Source organism: Staurois parvus, unplaced genomic scaffold (assembly GCF_062004578.1).
Source record: "Staurois parvus isolate SC_StPar_1 unplaced genomic scaffold, SC_StPar_1.0 ptg000070l, whole genome shotgun sequence".
NCBI lineage: Eukaryota > Metazoa > Chordata > Amphibia > Anura > Ranidae > Staurois > Staurois parvus.
Genome location: NW_028317866.1, coordinates 1,897,865 through 1,917,801, shown reverse-complemented (window position 1 = coordinate 1,917,801; position 19,937 = coordinate 1,897,865). Strand labels below are relative to the sequence as shown.

The 19,937-nt window shown below is 43.0% G+C and overlaps 1 protein-coding gene across 1 annotated transcript in view; it reads left to right on the top strand.

The window, feature by feature from the left end:
- The window catches only part of REL (REL proto-oncogene, NF-kB subunit), an 83,864-nt gene that overhangs the window by 23,853 nt on the left and 40,074 nt on the right, over window positions 1–19,937 (top strand). The window contains exons 2-5 of the mRNA XM_089669208.1: window positions 7,468–7,500; window positions 8,577–8,719; window positions 14,879–15,033; window positions 18,532–18,623. Of these exons, the coding sequence (XP_089525334.1) occupies window positions 7,468–7,500; window positions 8,577–8,719; window positions 14,879–15,033; window positions 18,532–18,623 (423 nt within the window). The remainder of the gene's footprint in view (window positions 1–7,467; window positions 7,501–8,576; window positions 8,720–14,878; window positions 15,034–18,531; window positions 18,624–19,937) is intronic.

Below are 19,937 nucleotides of genomic sequence, written 5' to 3'. Positions count from 1 at the left end.
GGTGTTCTAACAATCCGAAGCCAAACTCCAGATCACTTTTAAGGCAGTAACAGTTTTATTCCTTTTGGGATAAAGATTTTATGTAAATACGAGGGGCGTTCAAGTCAAACTGGGACTTTTCATTTTACAGGTATAAAAAGAGATGCTAGTGTGGCGGAACTACACGCAGTAGTAAGTGGAAAGTGCGTCCTATTACTGATAAGTGCCGCACATCTCGCGGGCCAGTCCAGAGACTGTTAATCAAGATGGCAGACAACAGTGTTAGTGTGTGCATGGAGTAGGGTGTGGTGATGAAGTTTCTTGTGAATGAAGGCGTAAAACCCGTGGATATCTACAGAAGACTTTAAGCACAGTACGGCGATGAGACGCTCAGCATCAGTAAGACATTTGAATGGTGTAAACGTTTCAAAAATGGCCGTACGTTGGTCAGTGACGTTCCCGGCCATGGTGGTTCCAGCCCACAGCAATCATTCCTGTGAACATTCAGCACGTAGAACACCTGATCCTGGATAATCAACGCATAACCTGTTGTGAAATTGTTGTGGGAACAGTGAACACAATCATTCACCAACATTTGCATTTTCAAAAAGTTTGCCAATGTGGTGCCTCTATCAACAGTGAATATTACTGTCATGTTCTGAGTGATCTGCATATGTGTCTGTGGAAAAAATGACCTGTTTTGATATCTAAGGGCGTCCTGTTTCTCAAGGACAACACACAAGCTCATACTGCTGGGAGGTATTGCACATCCAGCAACATACAGCCCGGACCTCACTCCGACTGATTTCCACCTGTTTGAACTCCTTAAAAGAGGTCCTCGGAGGTCAGCATTTCAGCACTGATGACAAACTGTAGCAGGCTGTCCTAGGATGGTTCAGGCATTTCTGACAAATCTTTCTATGCTGGAGTTTTCCAGGCATTGGTTAAGCATTGGGATAAGTGTATAAATGTAGCAGGGGAGTACGTTGAAAAATTACTGCAGTTTCCACTCCATGAAATTTGTTCTTTTATTATATAATCTCAAAAGTCCCTGTTTGACTTGGACGCCCCTTGTAAATAAAATCTAACCATTGTAAGCACCCTTGTCAGTGGTAAATTGTTTTTCTCAACCCTCTAATTGCTACATTTGCAGGACATCTTGTTCTGTTAAAAAACAGCAGACTTTGGATTTAATACTCTTTAAAGTGGAGCTCCAGTCACAATATAACAAACACTACAAAAACTGTAACTGCTGACTTTAAAAAAACAGACACTTACCTGTCCCTCAATTCCACGGTGTCCTCACTGCAGCTGGTTTCACGGGCCATCCTCTCTCCCCGGCACCATCATCTTCAGTGTGGGCACCCGGCTGTGACAGATTGTTGCTTCACAGCCGGGTAACCCACTGCGCATGCGTGAGAAGCACTGCACTTTCTGAATGGTCCCGTAGTCTTGTGGAACCTGTCATGTGTCCCAGAAGACTACGGGGATGAAGGGGGGAGAGGGCAACTACCACTTCTGATGGCCTAGGCCATCGCAGCGAAAGTGGGAGCAGGTACCTATCAAAATCCGGTACCCCCTCGCTCTTCAAAGGTGCCAATCAACTTTTCCTTTTGGGTGGAGCTCCACTTTAAATTTCCATTATATGCATAGCATAGCGACATAGCATACATATGTCAATGCACATGTCTTTTATTGGATGACCTCTACCAAAGAGTACAGATCATCTGAGTATGTTTTCCTAGGTGTGTGCTCTGCTGCAAACCCTGAACTCTGCGCTTTCTGGGAATCCACCCCCTTCACAGTCAGAGTAGCTGGGGTTGACAGTTGAAGGGCCCAGGATGTTTGGTAGGATTCTAATCTCATGGTGTCCATGAGATAAGATTCTCACTATGACTAGTTTTAAGAAGGGCTCAGAATGGTCTTCAGTGATCATCCCTGGGAAGCAGATAGATACTGTGAAATGCACATAGTGAACCCCCACCAGTACAGAAATGATATGTGAGCACTAAGAAATACACAATTCATGCCGTGGAACTGGTAATACATAGTTTGCTTTCTGACATTGTGAAATGTGCCAATGCTAGTTTGACTGCATTCTTTGTACTTCGATTCCCGTAAGTACACAATAGAGTATCTTGGCCCTGATCCAAGTTTGCCTAATGACAAAACACCTTAACGCTTCCATACCTATCTATACATGTATATAGAAAGATGAAAGAAATACGCATCAAACAGGACTTTGCTTAGCATCTTTGTTGCAGGTAGGTAAACATTCTAGCCTCCTAGCCCTTGTACCAGTGGTGTATTTAGGTTTTGTGCTGACCTAGGCAAACAAAATCGGGCTCTGTATACACCATCAAGCAGCCCACAGTCTCTCTCAGATCCCACCTAGTCCCCATGCCGCATGTGTCCCTTCTTCTGTCCTTTCTTCTGGAGGGCAGTGCTGCCCCCCTGAAAAGTACCACCATAGGCAAATGCCTTGTTTGCCTTGTGGTAAATACACCCTTGCCAGTGGTGTATTTAGGTTTTGTGTGGCCCTAGAGAAAAAAAAATTGGACACCCCCCCTCCTGGTCAAGAGCCTGACATTGACCTACAATGCCCCTGCCCCCTCACCTGAGGGAGCCATTCACTAACATCCATCTCCCCCCCCCACCCCAGCGAGAGAGAGAGACACTCACCTTCACAGCTCTGGACATCCCTGGAAACGAGAGTCGAGCTCTGTATACACCATCAAGCAGCCCACAGTCTCTCTCAGATCCCATGCCGCATGTGTCCCTTCTTCTGTCCTGTGTTGCCCCCCTGAAAAGTGCTGCCATAGGCAAATGCCCTGTTTGCCTTGTGGTAACTACGCCCTTGCCTTGTACACAAACAGATAAAGCTCGTACTGGGGTTGTTAGGGGTCTCAACTCCATGTGATACAGCATTGTCTGACTGCCTCATGTCAAGAAAAGCATTGAATGATCATCAGTGATTATCTCATGTCTATGGGAAACAACTAGGCAAACATCATATTCATTGGCACCGTGTCAGATTTGTTTGTAAACCACATCATTAAGCCCTGGTTTACACAGATGTGGTGCGGAATTCACAGCGTTTTCAGTGCAAATTCTGCACTGCATCAGAATCGCACCCCATTCGTGCGAATCGCTGCGGTTGTGTATGTTAAGTTAACAACACCCCAAAAGCGGTCTGCAAAACGCAGTGCGATGTGCAGAATCAGATCACATAGGTGTGAATACCCATGCGATCCGATTGTTGTGCGGACCCAAAAAGGGTCCTGCATCTTTTTGGTGTGGGTGTGGTGCGATTAGATCCATAAAATGTATGGCTCCAATCTCACCGCACACAAATCGCATGTGATTCGCACAGGAATACGGTGAGGTTCCTGTGCGAATCACATGCGATATACCGGTCCGCATATATGTGAACCCAGGCTTAGAGTTTACAACTTACAGAGGTAAGATGGGGCCTGTGTAGGTTTAAGAATAATCAGTGCTTAAAGATGAACTTTCACCTGAATCCACCATTGTGGCTGTATTCTCCAACATCTGGTGGTTCTTTCTGAAAGCAATTGTATCTTTTTCATTTACTGATGCCATTTGGTGCTCCCCAATGCTGCTATATATGCACGCCCTGTGTTTACCTGGCTTTTCCCATGTAGGCCTGGTTCACACCTATGCATTATTTAGTCCTTTTTTTGTGTTTTGCAGAAACGTACTGCAGTCCACTTAACATGGTTTCCTAAGGGACACATTCACATCTATGTGTTTTCAGCATTTTTTTGTAAGGTTCAGGAACTTTGTTTTCCTGCAGCAGATTGTAACATGAATAGGTATGAACCAGGCCTAAAGGGATCACTGGAGCAAGATGTGGACACTTTTGGAGTGAATGTGCAGAATGGAGTGCAGCTGGGGTGTTAACACGAGTTATAGACCTAAGGCAAGTTTGTTCCTTGTCCTAAATGTTCTATGACAACCCCGTGCATTACTCTTGCATCAGAAGTGGCTTTTGTATTCTTTTTTTTTTTTTTTTTTTACCGTCGTTGTTTTTACTGCTGTTACTTTTGAGTTACAAATGCTAATAAGGTGTTTTTCGTAAAGGTTTTACAGTGGTATGAGCTGGCTATTCCATCCACATTTGTGTCCTTTGACTCAGGCCACAGTTTTGGTCATACAACTAACATTATTATCTCAACCCATCAGCCAAACAATCCCCCCCCTACATTGCTAATTAAAAAATTACAAAAATAATAGTATAACTTTTGTTAATGTGTATATATACCTTACAGTGACAAAAAATGTTGGCCTACTAGTCACGGCTATCAGGGCCGTGGATAAGGGGGTACCACCGTTCCTCTTGTATGGGGGGCCCAGGCAGCTGAGTGACTCGAATGTGGGCAGGGAGGGTGGGGAGGCAGTTACTGGAACCGACCCCCTGTATGGATCTCTGTGCAGCAGCTGAAAGTTAGCTTCTTCAGCTTTCCCTTCCCCTATTTCAACTGCTGCCCCATACAGGAGATCTGTTCCAGTAATTGCCCCTCTGCTTCCCAGGGACCCCCTGTGTGCCTCCACTCCAGCAGTGCATCCGGCTTCCCGTCTTGCCATTGGCAGTTGCAAACACACAATAGGATCCTTCAGGATGGAGAGTAGGGGAAGGTTCTCATTTACTAGCCCTTTCATTCCTGAATGAACACAATGAGTGATTGGTATCGATCACTCCTTGTGTTAACTCATAACTGAAGCATAGTAAACTTTTTTATTTTTTCTGGGGGGGGCTGTCAGGTTGGCTGTATGGGGCCCTGTGGTTTCTAACAGCAGCCCTGACGGCTATACCAGCAATGGCCTTAGTGTCTTAATAAAGCAGGTGTAAAAATTAACAAATACTCCCAAGTATGTTCTCCAACAGACTTCCATTCTGTCTATGCAGATTTGAATTAAACAATACATGCCACTCCAGTGATTCTACTCTGATATTGCTATTACAAGGCACACCTTACAAAGCAGGGCTGCACTTTTCTCCATGTTCAGGTCCATGCAGTTGTGACACAGTAAGAAGACGTTGCCACCCATAAGTCTGATTCTTTTAAGTCTTTATTATGTATATGATAGTTGGAGCAGTGGTGGCCAACAGCAATTCTCAAGGGCCACATACAGGTTGGATCTTGGTATAAACTTTAATTTACTGGCTCTATGTATACCATATCTTACTTCATTTACTGCTATCTGAGAGATAGAAAAAATGTATGCAGACCCTCAATCTCGAGGGTAGGAGTTGGACACCCCTGGGTTAGAGGAATAGAGGACCTATAAACAGTAGACTGTGTACATTGAAAGAGATTTCTTTATAGCATGTTGCCAGTTCTGGCACTAGGAGCACTTAGATGAACTTAGATGTAATTAATTTTAAAAATGAGCAAAATCAGTGGGGTAGGTTGTTGTGTTCTTGAATCTGCATTACCCTCCATCCACCCACCTACCATGTTAATCCATCTTTTTTTTTATGTCACAGAGCTAAAAAAAGATGCTGAGCACTTTCATCTGTGTTTAAATAGACTTGTTTTTATATGGTCTTTCTCATATCCTCCTACAATAAAACTTAGTCATGAAGTCAAAACCTGCTGAAGGTAGTTTTATGAAGGAGCTACATCTTAACCTTGAGTTCCCATACTTCTGCTACTGACAGAAAAAAACAACCCTGCTACATTCTTCTACATTTCTCCAAATATATCCTAATTGTGGATGTTCTTTACTGTTCTGTATTGGGACAGTCCACCCAGAAATGGTTTACTTTTCGAAAGGTACCAGCAGAATAACCAGCTGCTTACATCTCTTTGAGAAGTCAGAAGTACATTTCTTTGCCTGAGTTGCCAGTTCCATCCAATAAGAACCAATGAAATAGTCCCCTGGGAACTAGATTTTGTTATATATATCTAACAAAATGTAAACTTCTTGAGAAAGAGGTAGCGCTGCAAGCCCTGGTTGGGACATCCTGCTGTTGGACTAGCCAAAGATAAGTTGTTGACTGGTTCAAGGCACTATAATCCACCCATTGTGTGTTTCGGCTGTTCTAAGGACTTTGACTCGCTGATGGAACTTAAAGCAAGTGTGATGAGACCCCACGGCAAAACCAAAAAAGGGCTCACTGCTTCTCTAACGCCCTCTAAAAATAGAGAACTCCACCCCTAATAATAATTGCTTTCAAAGCTTTAGATACAGTACCGTCTTTATTAGCAAAATTGTATTTATACCTACATAAATCTCTATGTAGTCAGACACTGTGTGCTGGGCACCCTGCTATGGGGTCCATAGCAGTTCCATAGTTAGCTTTGGATGTAATTACACCTTTGCATGCAGGACCGCCGATAAGGGGGTATCTCTGGTCTTCCTGTAGGGGTCCCGGGCCCTTCGCTATGACAGGGGGGCCTAGCCAGCCAGCAACTTCAAGTTTGATCATAATACAGTAGCTACAGCCAGAACTTGACCTCTGGCAAGGCCACTTGCATTGCTGCTCACTACTGTCAGCTGTCACTTATAGGTTTCAGCAATCCTCTCCCAGCGGCGCACTCAACCCTCCCTGCTCTCCCTGCATATACAACGGAGGAGGGGTGGGGTATGCATAAAGCTCCAGCCTTGAACCCTGCACTTGGTGCATAGCGCACTCTGGAACCCTGCACTTGGTGCGTAGCGCACTCTGGAACCCTGCACTCTTTGCGTAGCGCACTCTGGAACCCTGTTCTCTGTGTGCAGCGCACGCCTGAACCCTGCACTCTGTGTGACGCACACACCTGAACCCTGCACTCTGTGTGCAGTGAACGCCTGAACCCTGTGAGCAGCGCATGCTGGAATCCTGCACTCTGTGCGCAGTGAATGCCTGAACCCTGCGAGCAGCGCATGCCTGAACCCTGTGCGCAGCGCACACCTGCATCCTGTACTCTGTGCGCAGTGCATACCTGCACCCTGCACTTTGTGCGCAGTGCACTCCTGCACCCTGCACTCTGTGTGCAGCGCACGCCTGAACTCTGCACTCTGTGCGCAGCGCACGCCTCAACTCTGCACTCTGCACTCTGTGCTCAGTGCACCCCTGAACCCTGCGCGCAGAGCATGCCTGAACACTGTGCACAGCGCACACCTGAACACTGCACTCTGTGCGCAGCGTATGCCTGCACTCTGTGCGCAGCGCAAACCTACACCCTTTACTCTGTGCGCAGCACACACCTGAACCCTACACTCTGTGTGCAGCGCACGCCTGAACCCTGCACTCTGTATGTAGCACACTGGTGGAGGGGTGGGGGTGCTATTGTGGATGATATTGATGGCCAGTGATGCAATGGGGGCATGATAGTTCCTGCACCTATTCTCGAGGATGGGGTCAAAGGGGCCCCGTCAGGTAGGCTGTACAGAGCCCCATGATTTCTAACAGCAGCCCTGCTTGCATGCCAGTGGTCACAATTCCTTACCTAATCAAATATATTTCTTTCCTTATAGGTCATCATATGATGATGCAAAATTCTCTTTTAGGTAAGCAGAATATGTTTCTTTTTCCTTTAAAGAATTTAATCTACCAAAAGTAGGAACATTGTACAAACCTTCCTACAGTGTTGGCTTTTGGCTTTCCCACACAACATATTTTTTTCTTGGGGTAGTCAACAATATCTGTTATTTGTTTTATTAAAATCTCAACTTTTTAGTGGAAATTTAACAGTTTGCCTCACTGACAACTGCTCAGACTGCTGACATGGCAGGTCGTGGAGGGACAGATAGGAAAACATTTGTTTTATAAACTAGAACATGGAAAGGGTTGCCTTAAAATGTTACTAAACCCAGGACCCTGCATTCACTATATCTGGTCTCCTACAGTACACAGAACATGGAAGTGCAATTATTTAGTAAATATAAACTGCTAAATACCTTTTCTCATCAGCAGTTAGAGGGTCAGAGTAGGATTAGTGTACAGCCAAGCACATCTTAAAGCTTGTAGGAGGAGTTTTAATTTTGCTCTAGGAGGATGCAGGACCCCTGACTTATGTCTGGACAGTGCTGATTGGCCCTCTGCTGATCACATGCACTCTCTCAAGGGAAAAAAAAACCCTCTAGCAATACACACCAAACGGAGCATGTACAGAGTGACTCCACACGACATCCGGAGATAAGAGGGGGACACTGGAAGAAGGGGAGGATCAGAGAAGACAGTATTTTTACACAATGCAGAGGATTAACCCCTTAGATTCCACAGTGAGTATAGCAAGCATTCTTTTCTGCATATACAGACTGATTTTACTGTTGTGGGTTTAGCAACACTTTAAAGAGCGATTAGACTGCAAGCAATCAGTGAATTGCTAAAGCAGTCCAGATCAGGATCTTTATAACTGTGCTGAATTCAGAATGTAGGTACTGTTAGTTACTGTTGCAGAATGATACAAACCTCAGCATGAGATAAAGAAGTTGGAAAGAATATACAGTATTGATACATTGATGAACAAATGTATAGCGTCTGGAGTATATGACCATGGTCACTTACTTGTATGAGTTGTTTTCATATCTGTTTATATTTCAATGTATTTACTATTGTGTGTGTGTTTTTTGTTTTATTTCAGGGGGACATGAACCCTACATAGAAATATTTGAACAACCCCGGCAAAGAGGGATGAGGTTCCGATATAAATGTGAAGGACGATCAGCTGGTAGCATCCTTGGTGAACGCAGCACAGAAAATAACCGCTCATACCCTTCCATCCAGGTAACAATATCAGTAAGGAATTTTCTTAGGTAAACAGAAGGGTTGGATTGTGTGTGCATTGGTCATTATGAAAAAAAAAAACACCAAAAAGTTTCTGCGGTTGACTTGGAAATGTTTGTTCATCCACTGTGTGATCACATCACAGCTACCATGGGTAGATCAAGGTACAAGGTATCATCAAGGGTACACAGGGGCTTCCAGTGGCCAAGTCATTTTTTTATATTCTATAGTAGCTTTTTTTATATTCTATAGTTAGCTTTTCAAGAATAGTTCAGGAGTTTAGGGCTCATTTTATTGGCAGGTGGTTTAACCCTACCAGTTCTGGGAGGGGACTGCTTGCCTATACGAATCTTGGTTATTTTATTTATTTATTTCAGGTACTTATATAGCACCATCCATTTACGCAGCGCTTTATATATATATTCACATCAGTTATGGATCAGATCCGTAACATTTATGGAGAAAGATTCATGATTTAGAAATACGTTTTTATTTTACTGTAATATTGACTGAAAGAGAATAAATGGGCAAAGTTACAGGTTCTCTTGCAAAGAAAAACCTCACCGACTCACCTTTGTTGTGCTCCCCTGTTCTAACAAAAGGAGGAAGTCGGTAATTGGTTCCTCTTTAGTCCTCATGCACACTGGACTTTTTATAGCTGCTATTTTTGGCTTTTGATGTTTTTTTCTACAGCCAGTAAACTCCCCAGCATGTTATCCTATGTGTCCATGCCAGACTGACAACTCATGGGGCCTCCGGGCAATAGGGGATCATGGGGCCCCTGTGTCCTTGCCCAAACAAGCCTATGAAAAAGGTACCAGGGTCATCTTATGGGGCCCCTACTGACCCCGGGCCCTCGGGCAGTGCCCGAGTTTCCAAATGGTCAGTCCACCCCTGGTCCATGCACACATAGACTGTAATCAAGGTTTTTTGACTGGAAAAAAAAACCAGGGCTAGAGGAGTTTTTCAGCTGTAAAAACTCTCTAATGCTGGAAAATGCAGCAAAACGCAGTAAAACGCTGCAAACCTTCATTCTTAGACTTTTTCTTGACCCTCAAAAATTTTTGGGTAAAAAAATGCAAACGCGGACAAACGTGGGAAAACGCTGCTAAAAGCGGGGAAACGCCGCTACACGCAGCAAAACGCTAATGCAAAAATGCTAAAAGAAAGCTGAAAACACGTTTTTTTAACGTGACTTTACACAGCTAATGTTACCAGCATTATCAAAACGTCCCGTGTGCATGAGGACTTATGTTTAATTTAGAATGTAACATAGGGTTGATTCAAAAATCAGTAGCACATAGCTGTGCCTGTTATACTCCCAGGTGAGACAAGCAGCCCCGCTAATTCTCTGTTTTCACAATTGAAGGAGGTGTTATGATTGAGACCCAACCACAGCAGAACAGAACACACACTTATAGTACTGAATGTGGGATGGAAAAAAACTGCAGTCTAATACAGCATATTATCAAGGTGAAAAGCTCAAATGTTCCGCCCCACTCTATTTCTCACAGGAAGCCATCTGTAGGAAGCCAACCATGTAGAGGTGGAATGTTCAGCCTGATTCTAGTTCCCCTTTATAGTCTATATGTCAACTTTAACTTTTTTATTTCCAATATTCAGTGGCCTGTACACCACACGTCCCCTATACTTTTTGCTTTTATGTCTGATTTGGCTTATTTATGAAGGTCAAAAAAGCATTATACAAAGTACAGAGACTCATAGCAACCAATCAGAAATCATTCTTCATTCATCTGATTTCGCTAAACTGCTGTAGGATGCTATGGGCTACTGCACATTATTGTTTTTTCATAAAATAACATTATTATTATTATTTATTATTATTATATTATTATTAATAGTAATAATAATGAAATTCAAAAAAGGGATTAAGTCCTCATGCACACAAGACATTTTGATAACGCTGGTAACATTAGCTATGTAAAGTCATGTTAAAAACATGAGTTTTTCAGCGTTTTTTTAAGCATTTTTGCATTGGCGCTTTGTCGCGTTTAGCAGCGTTTTCCCGCATTTGTGTATTTAGCGTTTTTTTAACCAAAAAACATCCAAAACGCCAGTTTGCGGTGTTTTACTGCGTTTTGCCGCATTTTTCAGCGTTAGAGTGTTTTTAGACACCCAGCAGTCCTGGGTTTTTTTTCCAGCCAAAATATGTCCCTACCAAAAAACGTTGATTCCAGTCTATGTGTGCATGGACACATAGGATAACATGCTGGGGGGTTTACTGGCTGTAGAAAAAAATGTCAATAGCCAAAAACAGCCGCTGTAAAAATGTCAAGTGTGCGTGAGGACTAAAACAACGAATAGACTCTGCAGCCTGGTAGGAGGCCAATACGGAGGAGAGATAGCAGAGTAGGGATTAGAAAATTCTAGACTGGAGTCCAAGCACACCTCTGAGAATACAGTGTTACAGACTTATTTGTGTTTGTTAAATTTGTAAACCTTCGCCTTGTGAAACAACCTATTCAGTTTAAAATAGAAATGAAAGGCAAAACATTTGTGTATAGAAATATAAAAAAGAAACTTTTTTATTCCTTTTTTTGAAGTGATCACATACCCTCTGTTCTCGGCTGCTTAGGGATCTCAGAGAGCTTGGGGGTAAAAGACAGCAGCACATTGATCTCCCCAGTGAATGGCTGTAAGGGGGGGGGTGTCAGCAGAAGTCTGATCATTGGAGGATCGCAGGCTGGGTTCTCAGTAAGCTGGAAAACTGACCACGCTGTGCTCTCATGCCTAGTGTAGTCAGTTTTTAATAGGAAAGCAGAGGGACTGGCAGGTGCACCAGAGATTTCACACAAAGGAAGCAAGACAAAGAGAACAGGATATTTGTCATACAAGTGCATGACACAGCAGCATGACACAGCAGGTACATATCAGGAATATGAAATGCTGGGTCTACATATTCTTTAAAGGTTTGCTGGGCATATTTATAAAGCAGAAAATCTGGCATTTACCAAACATTTACTGAAGGTGAATCTTCCATCCATGTGTTTTAAATGACAATGAGTGATTGACCACCCATGAATGTTTGTTGAATGTCACATTCACTGCTTTACAAAGCAGCAGAAATGCCAAAGTACTCTTTGGATGAAAGATCCAGTCCTGCGCTTCCCTGGGGAAGACAGCATGGGTTGGCAATATATCAGGCCAATATTATAGCTCATGTTCAGATTCATTCAACAAACTGTAGGGAAATCAGCTCAAAACTCTTTAGTGCTGATTCACATATGTTTGGTGCGGCTTGACAGCTTCGGTTTCAGTGCAAATTGAAAAGCAGTTGTTCAGCAGTGCAGGTCAGGATTTGAAAATAGAAAACTGGCCTGAAATCATGTTCACAAACTCATGACGTGTGATTTAGAAGCATTTCCCATAAAAGTCAATGAGCCTGTAATCCGCACCTGAACTGGACTGTACTGCTCAGAAATTGGACAGGACTCTTTTTCAATCCACACCACCAGTGCACCGGTCATATGTGAACAGGCTCCATAGGAAGCAATGCTATTTCACGTGTCATTTGGATTGGATGCAGTTCAAACCACATCCAATCCGCATATATTGTATGTGAATCGGCACAATTTGGCCAATACTTTGTTGCAATTGCTGGAATGTGCGTGGCGTAGTTTGAGACGTGCTGCATGCTCCCTTTTGGTGCTTGTGTATACAAAACTTCATTTTTTATATTTGTTTATCCTCTTTTTTTCATATTTCGTTCTTAAAATTTTGTGTCTTACCACCATTTAAATATCTCTGGTTTCTAAAGATGGCACCACCTATGCATACAAAAATGGCTGTAAATGAACACAGAAACCTAATAATGCAGGTCATCTATAGTGCAGTTCACAGCAGCCTCATGATAGAATCAGTATGGGCAGGAAGTGGAGAAGGGGAGTAGAGGGGTGGTGCTGGAGCCTTTAAAAAAAAAAAAAAGACTTAAAAAAATTAACCATTTATGCACCCTGACTTTGCTTTAGGTTTTAAACCTGAAGCTTTTACAGGAATCTTTGGGCATACTTTTAAATTAAGGAAGTTACTAAATAAAGTACCTGAATACATTTTGAGCATGTATGATATTTGTCTCCTGCAGTTATGAGATAGGGAGTTACTTTAACATGGTTGTTACTATGTTGTCATTTGAGTATGCACCAATGGTCACCAATTAACACAATGGATGTCCTAGAGCTAGAAACAGTCCAGCAAAGGGCAACGGAATTAATATGTAGAGCTGGAGGACCTATGAGGAACAATTAAAGTGGTTGTAAACCTCAGACATGAAATATGAGCAAGGGCAGCACAGTGGCTAAATGGTTAGCACTCCCACCTGGCAGCACTAGGGTCATTGATTCAAATCCCAACCATGGCACCACCTGCCTGGAGTTTGAATGTTCTCCCTGTGCCTGCGTGGATTTCCTCCTGGTGCTCCGGTTTCCTCACACACTCCAAAGGTAAGCTGGTAGTTAATTGGTTTCTGTCTAAATTAGCCCTAGTATGTATGAATGTGAGCTAGGGACCTTAGATTGTACAACCCTTAAGGGTTAGAGATTGATGTGAATGTTTGATGTGAATATGTAAAGCACTGCATAAATTAATGGATTGATGTGAATATGTAAAGCACTGCGTAAATTAATGGATTGATGTAATATGTAAAGCGCTGCGTAAATTGACAGCGCTATATAAGTACCATAAATAAACAAGGCATATCAATCTATAGTGTACTTGTCTCAATTATGAGCACTAAGTGTCATTTCTGTCGTCTGCTTCATTCCTCTATCAGCATAAATCCCTTCTGACACGTTTTCCTGACACCAAGAGAAAAATGGTGACAGGGGAGGGACCTCCAGCAGATTGACAGCCTCAGCTCTGTTCTTGTGAGCTTTGCGGAGGAAAGTGTGTCCCTGCCCTCCAATCAGCTCTCAGAGCTCTCCTCACTGAGCTCTACAGAATGGAAATTCAGCTCTCCATCCCATTTTCCCCTCTGTCTCCATTGTCTGAACTCTCAGACAAGCTTAATAAAGTAAACACTTTGAACAAATGTAAAGAAGAAAGACTGCAGAGAAACAGGTACAACTTATGTAGGAGGATTTGTTTAATCTCTGTATATCACTTCACTGGGTATATGTAAGGGTGTATAATTACTTTAATTAAAGGGGAGATGGTTAAAGTGGTAGTAAACCGCAGAAAAAAAGAGTCCCCTGCAAGGTAATGCCATAATGTGATAGTATGCATTGGATACTAGCACATTATGTAAAACGTACCTTATTGAAGCCCTCCAGCGGCATGCTGTCACCGCTGTGGAGGCTTCCATCTTCACCCGTATTCCTTACGGGTTCACAAGCTCCAGCATTCTGACAGGTCGGGCCGCGATGACATCACTCCCGCGTATACGTGCTGGAGTCCCTGGCCACGGCACACAGCTCTGAAGGAATGGCACGGGCATGCTGTTCCTGCAGAGTGCATGCGCTGGATTAAATGAAGAAATAATACCTCCTAAAATTAAAATAGTTTACAACCACTTTAAGAGGAGACATGATCACACTCTACAAATTAATCAATGGTGACTGTAAAGTCGGTAATAGGGGCGGACTGACCATTTGGGAACTCGGGCACTGCCTGAGGGCCCTGGGTCAGTACGGGGCTCCATGAGATGCCCCTGGTACCTTTTCATAGGCTTTTTTGGGTGTGGTTTGAGTGTGGGTGAGGACGTAGGGGCCCTATGATCCCCTATTGCCTGGGGGCCCCATGAGTTGTCAGTCCGCCCCTGGTCGGTAACAGCTTTTTTAATCCTAGGTCCCTGACGAGGACATGTGATCTCAATTTAACACTGGATGAAAACAGGTTTAAACTGAAATTGGAAAGTGGGTTCTTTACAGTCAGAGCAGCAAAAATGTGAACTCCCTACTCCTGAGTAGTGGTAGCAAATGGAGGTGATGACAAATTCAAAAAACTTCTAGATGCCTTCCTTGACATAACATACAGGGATATGTATACTCTTAGAAAACAAACTGACAGGCACACACTTAGATTGGGCTGGATGGACCAGTGTCTTGCCAACCTTATCTACTATGTAACTATGTACATTGTAACAGGACTGGTACTCTCAATGCCTAAAACGTATGCTAATGTTTTCCTCTGTCATCTTTTCAGTTGCAGAATTTAAGCTATTGTGTTAAAGGAAAAGTAAGAGTCACTTTGGTAACAAAAAATGAGCCATACAGACCACATCCACATGATCTGGTGGGCAAGGACTGCAGAGATGGGTATTATGAAACAGAGTTTGGAGTTGATCGTAGAGTGCTATGGTGAGTATGTCTCCTTCATTGCAATTACATTTCCTGCCAGTAACACTGCCTGTCTTGCAAAAGATTGCACAATCCATTTCCATTTTACTTAGTGTGGTGAAATCATCTCAACTTTTTAGCTACATACAGTGCATTTTGTTCACATTTAGTACTTATATGCGTTTGACAGATCATTATTCATTTGAAGGTCACATCTATCTAAAGGTGGCCACACAGGTATCAATAATGTCATTCAAGTGATCATTTGATGCAACTGAAATTATCAAATTGAAAAGGAATTGTAAACCACAGACTCATCATTTGGGTGATTTAGTAAGGTTTTGATCAACTGCGATTCTGGCAATTTGATCAGTGGAGCCAGAATTTAGTTGATCATTTGTAATAAATTGAACAGATATCTCTGTATTGATCGTTATTCAGGTTGGTTAAGACTGGATTCACACTAATGCAGAGCAGGTAACGCTGCGAATCCTGTGCGTTTCCCGCACCGCATTGCAATCACGTGGCGTTCATACAATCTGGTGCGGGTATCAATGTTAAATTAATTACACCCTGAAATAGGAATGGTGCAATGCAATTCCTGTGTGAACTACATGCGCTGTCCCACACCGCATTAGTGTGAACCCAGTCTAAATGTTTATTTTTTTATGGATTTTTTAGTGGTAGAACTTAATTGCAATTGATGTCATATGGGTTGCATCGTTTGATAAAATTATCGATGAGGAATCGCTTGTATGCCATTGCTTGTGAATTAATGTATGGCCATCTGAAAAGGGTCTTCTCAGAATTGCCTGCCTTAAAGGAGAAGTACAGCCAAAGCTCTTTTGACTGTACCTCCCCTTTGGATCAAAGGAGTACAGTTCATTCTGCACTCCAGTGACCCGTTTTCAGCTGAAGTCGTCTCAGCCGGTCCAGGCTGGGGAAAGATCCCAACTTAAAGTTGGCATCCACCCCAGAGTTTGGAGTGGCAACTGGCTGAGCCTCTTAGCAAACCACTGAGAGCCAACTGCTTCCTCCCCCTCCACAGCCCAGCACTCTAGTGAGAACGGTGGTAAGAGCAGAGAGCGGCAGTGAGAACTCAGCAATAAAAGATCATGTGATCGCTGAGTTCTCATACTTAGAGCCGGTGGGGGACAGATGCTGCATCCACCTAGGTAAGTATGATTTGAAAAAAACAAAAAACAAAGCCATACTTCTCTTTTAAAGTGTAGGCATAGCCAAAACCTATCTAGTTCCTAGGCTAGAATACCTAGCAAGTGTTTTTTGCTAATGAGTACAGTTACCGTCTCTATTTGCCTTGATGGCAATATTAGAGGGACGGAAAGCGATGGTAAATCCATGATGCCATAGATGACACCAGAACAGGAGGTGAGGGGAAATCTTCCAATGGAGACACCTGTTCAAGTGACAACTATGAAAGAGGGAAATTCCCCTCAATTTTGAGAGATTTCCTGTTGCATCTCATGGACAAGAAGGAAGGGGAAAACTCTCCACCATTAAAATAGCGACGGCTCCACCATTAAAATAGTATATAGGAAAAGTGTAGGTTTTGCCAATATCATTCATTGTATTCTTTCTTCTTGCTGCTGGCACTAAAATACAGTATATTGCCAAAAGTATTGGGTTGCCTGCCTTTACACGCACATGAACTTTAATGGCATCCCAGTCTTAGTCCGTAGGGTTCAATATTGAGTTGGCCCACCCTTTGCAGCTATAACAGCCTCAACTCTTCTGGGAAGGCTGTCCACAAGGTTTAGGAGTGCGTCTATGGGAATGTTTGACCATTCTTCCAGAAGCACATTTGTGAGGTCAGGCACTGATATCAGACGAGAAGGCCTGGCTCGCAGTCTTCGTTTCAAAATAATCCCAAAGGTGTTCTATCAGGTTGAGGTCAGGACTTAGTGCAGGCCAGTCAAGTTCCTCAACCCCAAACTCACTCATCCATGTCTTTATGGACCTTGCTTTGTGCACTGGTACGCAGTCATGTTGGAACAAGAAGGGACCATCCTCAAACTGTTCCCACAAAGTTGGGAGCTTGAAATTGTCCAAAATGTCTTGGTATGCTGACGCCTTAAGAGTTCCCTTCACTGGAACCAAGGGTCCAAGCCCAACCCCTGGAAAACAACCCCACACCATAATCCCCCCTCCACCAAACTTTACACTTGGCACAATGCAGTCAGGCAAGTACCGTTCCCCTGAAAACTGCCAAACCCAGACATGTCCATCGGAATCGCCAGACAGAGAAGCGTGACTCGTCACTCCAGAGAACACGTCTCCACTGCTCTAGAGTCCAGTAGCGGCGTGCTTTACACCACTACATCTGACACTTTGCATTGCGCTTGGTGATGTAAGGCTAGGATACAGCTGCTTGGCCATGGAAACCCATTCCATGAAGCTCTCTAAGCACTGTTGTTGTACTAATCTGAAGGCCACATGAAGTTTGGAGGTCTTTAGCTATTGACTCTGCATACAGCTGGCTACTTTTGTGCACTGTGCGATTCAGCATGTGCTGACCCCGCTCTGTCTTTTACGTGACCTACCACTTTGTGACTGTGTTCCTGTTGTTCCCAGTTGCTTCCACTTTGTTATAATACAACTAACAGTTGACCATGGAATATTTAGTAGCAAGGAAATTTCATGGATGGACATATTGCACAGGTGGCAACCTATCACGGTACCATGCTTGAATTCACTGAGCTCCTGAGAATGACCCATTCTTTCACAAATGTTTGTAGAAGCAGTCTGCATGCCAAGGTGCTTGAATTTATACACCTGTGGCCATGGAGGTGATTGGAACACCTGAATCTAATGATCTGGAGGGGTGTCCCAATACATTTGGCAATATACTGTATGTCATCTGAAATCTAATTGCTTGCTGTATCTGTTCTGACATATTTATATATTAACAAAGGAATATGTTCATCAAAAATGATTTCAACAGTGATCAATGCTGTGTGAGCTGATTCACCCACTAGTTTTTATACCTTTTGAGGATTCCAACGATGAACCCCCTTCTCCCCCCATGAGATTTCACAGTAGGTATGATATGGGCTAGGCTACAGAGCCTCTGACCACAACATTGGTTCTCCCAGTCCTCTTGCTGTTGACTCCATTCTGCAAATCAAATAAAAACTATTCAACAAGATGAGTGAGATTTCTGCTTGATGAATGCAGGAGGAAGGAAAAGCTGGACACTTGAAGTTGAAATCTCTGTGTCATCTCCCTGATACGATAGTGTGAGATGGGAATGATATAGTGATTCAGCCCACAAGTATCCATCCAATACAGAAATACCATTTTGAGTGGACTTTTCATTAAATAGAATCCAGAGCAGTATTACAGTTTCTACCACTTGACTCTTGAATTTACAGGAGAGGTGCACTTTCAGAGATCAAGGTAAGTATTCATCTCTGGAAAAGGGAATGGGTTAGGTCATCTTAAAAGGGTAAACAGGATAAGTGCAGCAAGTTTTCATTCTGACCCATTTTATCTTATCAGCTTTCAAAATCTGGGCATTCAGTGTGTTCGCAGAAGAGAAGTGAGAGAGGCCATCCATGCCCGAAAACTTCGTAATATAAACCCCTTTGGAGGTAGGTTTTATTAATAATTTATTTGTATTTATTTTAAAGCTATATCCAAGAACTCCTCGCAGGTTCAATTCAAACAGGAACTGCACACCGATGTTAAGAAACAATTTTCATTCCCTTAGAGTAGCTGCAATTTCACATCAGGCTGATGATGGAAGTGCCTACTCTGCCTACTGAAAAAATGGAAAAGGGAGAGCACAGAAGTAATTGGCATGCAGTCCTGTGTCCAGTCTGTCCTATTTTCAGGTGTGACTGACTTTGTTCATGCATTGGCCTTCAAGTGATGCTGAAGTATGAATCAGGGAACTCTGGTGAGCCAAAGTTGAGATTCCTAGTGTTCAGGATATCGTCTCATATTGCCTCAGTCTAGATCCTTTTTTTAAACTGACTGCTGACTGCCTTCACTATAACCACTTGATCTGGCTCTGTGGCTCTGTGTTGTAATAAGAAAAGCTGCAGCCACAAGTTCCCTTTATACATTCGAGTCTTTGAAAGTCATAAAGGTATGCTTGTAATTTGACTTCACGCTCTGTGTAGACTTCTGGGAATGGCAGTGAGCCAAATCATGAAAAGGGGAATTGCAATTCTGGGTAGCTCTGTCCATAGCCAACTGCAGTTAAGGCTACTTTCACACTGTTCTGTAACAAAAATGCATTTAAAAAATGCATATGCATTTTTGTTGAGTTTTTTGATGCTTTCATGTCGCATTTTCCTATGTCACGTCCCATTTTTCGAATGCGATTTTAATAAGATTTCCAGTAGGACTATGCAATGCAACTTGCTTGCGATTTTGATCTGACTTTAGAAGTCGCATTACCATAAATAAGAAGCATTCCTATGACTTTGATGAATTAGTTTTTCTTAACCCTTACCTCTCCTCCTCGGTCATCCTTGCATTCACACTGAAGAGATTTTGACCCTTCCTTTGATCGAGGCCTTCTTCGATTGATCAAGCCTTCCTTCAATCGACTGATTAAATCTTCCTTCAATTGATCAAACCTTACTTCGATCGATTGATTGACCCTTCCTTCAATCGATCCTTCCATCAAAGGAAGGATTGATTGAAGGAACGGTCAATCAATTGACCGAAGGAAGTTGTGACGAACCGAAGGAAGGGTCAACCGATCTAAGGAATGGTCAATTGATCGAAGGAAGTATCCAAAGAAAGGCTCCAAAATTGCCGCTCTATCAAAGTAAAAGGATGAAGGATGACCAGCGAGGAGAGGTAAGGGTTAAATAACACTTGTCCATCAAAGTTGCATAGGAATGCTTCTTATCTGTGCTAAAGCAACTTCTGAGAGATGACATAGAAGTCTG